Source organism: Rhinopithecus bieti, unplaced genomic scaffold, assembly GCF_001698545.2.
Source record: "Rhinopithecus bieti isolate Rb0 unplaced genomic scaffold, ASM169854v2 scaffold_18548, whole genome shotgun sequence".
Taxonomy (NCBI): Eukaryota; Metazoa; Chordata; class Mammalia; order Primates; family Cercopithecidae; genus Rhinopithecus; species Rhinopithecus bieti.
The window spans coordinates 1341805-1347502 of record NW_016809526.1 but is presented as its reverse complement, the minus strand read 5'-3'; the positions used below and the strand labels follow the sequence as shown (position 1 = coordinate 1347502).

General features: G+C 43.5%; 1 protein-coding gene across 1 annotated transcript in view; it reads left to right on the top strand.

The window, feature by feature from the left end:
- Window positions 1-5335, top strand: part of TAGAP (T cell activation RhoGTPase activating protein) — an 11239-nt gene extending 5904 nt beyond the window's left edge. The window contains exons 8-10 of the mRNA XM_017889662.1: window positions 506-701; window positions 1585-1699; window positions 2684-5335. Coding sequence (XP_017745151.1) covers window positions 506-701; window positions 1585-1699; window positions 2684-3981 — 1609 coding nt within the window. The 3' untranslated portion in view covers window positions 3982-5335. The remainder of the gene's footprint in view (window positions 1-505; window positions 702-1584; window positions 1700-2683) is intronic.
- Window positions 5336-5698: the final 363 nt, after the last annotated feature.

The following is a 5698-nucleotide window of genomic DNA, read 5'->3' as shown; positions in this document are numbered from 1 at the left end:
AAAAAAAAAAAAAAAAAAAAGAAACTGATTTAGTCTTCATAAAGATTTCTCAGAATTTTGTAAAAATGTGTCATCTTCGTTTGGTGATTATAGTTTATTTTTGTTTTAAGGTAAGAAAACCAGTCTAGCCGTGTTAGAAACAGAAAGAAATTCTACACAGCTAAATGATTACTCAGCAAAACTATTTTCTAAATATAAAGGCAAACTCTGGTCTTTAATGCAGATTGGCTTCATAATTTAAGCTCTGTATAAATAATAAAGGGCTGGGTTATTGGTGTCCCAATTATAAAGGCCAGTTTCTTAGCTCCTCAAGACCTTGCGGTTAACCAGCCTCACTCTGTGTCAGTTGCCACTGGAAGTGTCTGAATGAGCATTTCACAATAATACTTGTGAAAATGCACCTTCCTCATTTTAAAGGAAGTCTGGTTTCGGCAGAAACTCTCAGTTTGCTACACTGAAGACCATTAGCCTTTTTGAAAACTAACATCCCTTCACTTTATTCCAGGGTTGCAGATAAGCTCCCCCGGCCCAACCTCCTGCTGCTCAAGCACTTGGTCTATGTGCTGCACCTCATCAGCAAGAACTCTGAGGTCAACAGGATGGACTCCAGCAACCTGGCCATCTGCATTGGACCCAACATGCTCACCCTGGAGAACGACCAGTGTCTGTCATTTGAAGCCCAGAAGGACCTGAACAACAAGGTTTGTTCTGGTTACTGATGAGAAATCCCCAACTTATGATCTCAGCATCTGTTTGCCAAATCCAGGCAATAAAATGCTTCTGAATGTCTCCAACTGACTCAGCATCACAGTGAAAATATAAACTGCAAAATGCTTTTGTCATATTTCCACTCCCTCAGATACATGTATCTAATGAAACTGAATAAATCTGTGTCTTCTGTCATCTGTGACACAGATGAGTGCTGCGAGTGTTTACATCACTCTCTCCCGATATAAAAAAGCCCTTTTGTTTTTGTGTTTTGTACGCCACAGTCTAGCAGTCTATCGATCTCAGAAACTACTTACTTAAATGAAAATTTTACTAATACTTTAATTTTTTGTATGTTCTTAAATTTAAAATGCTTGTCTCAAAACACCAATGAGTATCTAACTTTAATGTATATGATTGTTGGCATGGTGGCTCACATCTGTAATCTCAGCATTTTGGGAGGCCGAGGCAGGCGAATTGCCTGAGCTCAGGAGTTTGAGACCAGCCTGGGCAACATGACAAAATCCCATCTCCACTAAAAATAGAAAAAATTAGCTGGGCCTGGTGGCACATGCCTGTAGTCCCAGCTACTCGGAAGGCGGAGGCAGGAGAATTGGTTGAGCCCGGGAAGTGGTGGTTGCAGTGAGCCGAGATCGCGCCACTGCACTCCAGCCTGGCGACAGAGTGAGAGCCTGTCTCACAAAAATAAAAAGTATCTGATTGTTACCAAATTTCTGTATGCTCTTTTCAGACACATAAAGATCTCAAATTCTCATTCTGGCACGTGACTCCACTGTGTCCCCATTCTTCCTCACCTCCCTTTAAAAAAAAAAAAAAAAGTCTTCAAGCTGACAAATTGCTTACTTTTCCTCACAGGTGAAGACACTGGTGGAATTCCTCATTGATAACTGCTTTGAAATATTTGGGGAGAACATTCCAGTGCATTCCAGTATCACTTCTGTTGACTCCCTGGAGCACACTGACAGTTCAGGTATGGAATGTGCTATCATTTGATTACGATTGTAGGGAAAAGTTCATGCCAGTCTGCCAGTCATGTAAAGCATCTCTGATATATGAGGCAGAAGGTACCTTCACAAATCCCCAAGTCAGACTAGACTCCAGTCCATTAGGAAGTCATTAAACATGAAAACCCTGCTCCGGGCTTTTCCTGCAGCGCCTCTCAGACCGCAGATAGTCTTTGCCCCTTCCCAGTGTTTATCGCAAATCACTGCTGATTTCACTAAGTCACCTTTAGCTCTGGAGTTGGGTGAGAAACTTTTGTTTCCACTTCATGGGATACGACTCCATTACAATGGAAATGGGTCCAGTAAAAGGAGCAGTTTTAAAAATTAAGGTCAATAAATTTGCAGTGAAATGCTGTTCTCTCTTTTCTTATTCTCTCCTCTCTTTCTCTCCTTCCTCTCTCCTTTACTCATTTCCTTTCCCTATTTTTCTTCTGATCTCAGAATAAATTCAGAAAGAAACAAACTTTTCATATGGTACATTTCTTATCATATCAAGCCCCTAAGTAGTTCTGCTAATAAATCACCTAGTGCTCTGATTGGTATGAGCAGGGTGAACTTTAGCAAAGTTCATTTCTAAAAGAACCTGAATGGCCATGCGTGGTGGCTCACGCCTGTAATCCTAGCACTTTGGGAGGCCAAGGCAAGCATATCACCTGAGATCAGGAGTTCGAAACCAGCCTAGCTAACATGGTGAAACCCCCTCTCTACTAAAAATAGAAAAAATAGCCAGGCATGGTGGCGGGCGCCTGTAATCCCAGCTATTCTGGAGGCTGAGGCAGGAGAACTGCTTGAACCCAGGAGGAGGAGGTTGTAGTAAGCCGAGATCACATCACTGCACTCCAGCCTGGGCAACAAAGCGAGACTCTGTCTCAAAAAAAAAAAAAAAAATACAAATACAAATAAATAAATAAACCCAAACAAATGTTCAACTGCTCCTTGACTTCCCCCAGATGTGTCGACCCTGCAGAATGACTCAGCCTACGACAGCAATGATCCTGATGTGGAATCCAACAGCAGCAGTGGCATCAGCTCTCCCAGCAGGCAGCCCCAGGTGCCCATGGCCACAGCTGCTGGCTTTGATAGTGGGGGCCCACAGGATGCCCGAGAGGTCAGCCCAGAGCCCATTGTGAGCACCGTGGCCAGGCTGAAAAGCTCCCTCGCACAGCCCGATAGGAGGTACTCAGAGCCCAGCATGCCATCCTCCCAGGAGTGCCTTGAGAGCCAGGTGACAAACCAAACACTAACAAAGAGTGAAGGGGACTTCCACGTGCCCCGGGTAGGCTCTCGTTTGGAAAGGGAGGAGGCTGAAGACCCATTTCCAGAGGAGGTCTTCCCTGCAGTGCAAGGCAAAACCAAGAGGCCAGTGGACCTGAAGATCAAGAACTTGACCCCGGGTTCGGTGCTCCCAAGGGTACTGGTTCCCAAAGCCTTCTCCAGCAGCTCGCTGGACGCGTCCTCTGACAGCTCGCCTGTGGCTTCTCCTTCCAGTCCCAAAAGAAATTTCTTCAGCAGACATCAGTCTTTCACCACAAAGACAGAAAAAGGCAAGCCCAGCAGAGAAATTAAAAAGCACTCCATGTCTTTCTCCTTTGCCCCTCACAAAAAAGTGTTGACCAGAAACCTCAGCACAGGGTCTGGGAAATCGCAAGACTTTACCAGGGACCAAGTCCCAAGGGGTGTTAGAAAGGAAAGCCAGCTTGCCGGCCGAATCGTGCAGGAAAATGGGTCTGAAACCCACAATCAAACAACCCGCGGCTTCTGCCTGAGACCCCACGCCCTCTCGGTGGATGATGTGTTCCAGGGAGCTGACTGGGAGAGGCCTGGAAGCCCACCCTCTTATGAAGAGGCCATGCAGGGCCCTGCAGCCCGACTTGCGGCCTACGGGAGCCAGACCGTGGGGAGCATGACCGTGCGGAGCATGAGGGCAAGGATGCTGGAGGTCGACTCCCTCCTACCCCCTCTTCCACCAGCTCACCACGCAGGGGACTCAAGACACAGGGACAGCAAAGAGCCGCTCCCTGGCCACGAACTCTCTCCCCTGCCTGAGCGATGGAAACAGAGCAGAACTATCCATGCTTCTTGGGACTCTCTGGGGCACGTGTCTGGCCCAGGGAGACCTGAGCTCCTCCCGCTGAGGACCATCTCTGAGTCCATGCAGAGGAATAAGCGGGACTGTCTCATGCGACGATGTAGCCAGCCGGTCTTTGAGGCTGACCAGTTCCAATATGCCAAAGAATCGTATATTTAGGAGGGAGGCCATACACCATGCCATAGCTTGTGCTATCTGTAAATATGAGACTTGTAAAGAACTGCCTTTAGATTGTGGTTTTAAAAGGTCTTGAATAAGCTCCTTTAGAACGTTGTGCAAAGCCCTCCTCAGTGAGGATAGCTACACCATGGCCGTGGTGCATCAGATAGTCTGTGTGTACCCGGATTTGTGCAATATGTAACAAATGTATAAAATGTATTATAGATAAGGTGTTAGGTGCAAAGAATGTCTAATAATCCCTGCATACATTTGTGGATTTGCAGTGAAGTACATTGCTGTTCCTCGCTTCCTGGGGCACTTTTCTCTTGGTTAGTGTTTAAAAATTATCTTCGCTTTTATAATGTGGCCTCAAATGTCATGACAGTTTTCACATTTTCCACAAACTCCATTTAGGGAGAAGTGTTTAAACTCATGGTAAGTTTACTGTATACCAGAGTAAACTATATATTACTCCACATAAGCAGCCTTGCAGTAACTAATCACCACCATAGACGAAAGGAACAGACTGCAAGGAACAGAGTTGAGCGTCTGGAGCCATCAAAGGCATTAAAAACTCCAGCAAAAGCAGAGGTCATAGCAAAACTCATGAAAAACACTTCAACCTGGCCTTTCAATCATCCAATTAAATTTGGGTAAATTAATAAAAATGTATTATATCAATATTAACTCATCTACAGCACTTTGAGTTTCTTTGTAGTTCATGATGTCCTATCCTATAGTGTGGAGGTAAATGATTTTATATATGCATTGGGGGTCATATATAAAACCTCAAAGTAATTTCACTACAATAAATTGCCTTCCTTATTTGAAAGTAAAAATGTTCATTTTTTTATTGACATGTTCCTTCCTTTCCCTCGATTAATAGAAATCCACCAAGAAAATCATTCACATATTGGTTCACTCAACAAGCATTTATTGAATATATATTCACTATTCTAGACTAATAGCAAGACTGGAGATCTTGTTTAGGAAGAAGCAGTCTCTGTTCTCCAGAATTTGCAAAACCATAAAAAAGAACCTACTTTAAGCCACTTTCTTGTCAGCAAGCAGTCATTCTGCCAGAAAAATTTAGTACACAAATAAAGGATAATATAATAAATGTAAAATTTCTCATTTCTAGTGAATTAAACTTTCCAGTAATTTTACATATCATCTCATTCTTATGATGCTCACTTTGCTTAATTATTGGCAAACATAATGGTAAAATGTTTGTAATGTATTAGAACTTTACTGCTCAATTATTAAGATATTTATCCAGTATCTTTGAGATGCTGGACTTCAATTTTCCTTATTTCATCAACTTTTTAAAATAAAATATCATACATGCTTCTGATTTGTTATAGAAATATGTTGTGTTGAGTCTTTTCAGAGATGATTTATGAATAATGTTGTGCAAAGTTAATAATGTTGTAAATAGACTGCTCAAGGCAGCACACTCAGACCTAATATTAAAAATACTTTATTGATGGGCCGGGTGTGGTGGCTCATGCCTGTAATCCCAGCACTTTGGGAGGCCGAGGTGGGCAGATCATTTGAGATCAGGAGTTTGAGACCAGCCTGGCCAACATGGTGAAACCCCATCTCTACTAAAAATACAAAACGTAGCCAGGTGTGGTGGTGGGCACCTGTAGTCCCAGCTACTTGGGAGATTGAGGCAGGAGAATCACTTAAATCCGGAAAGCAGAGGTTGCAGTGA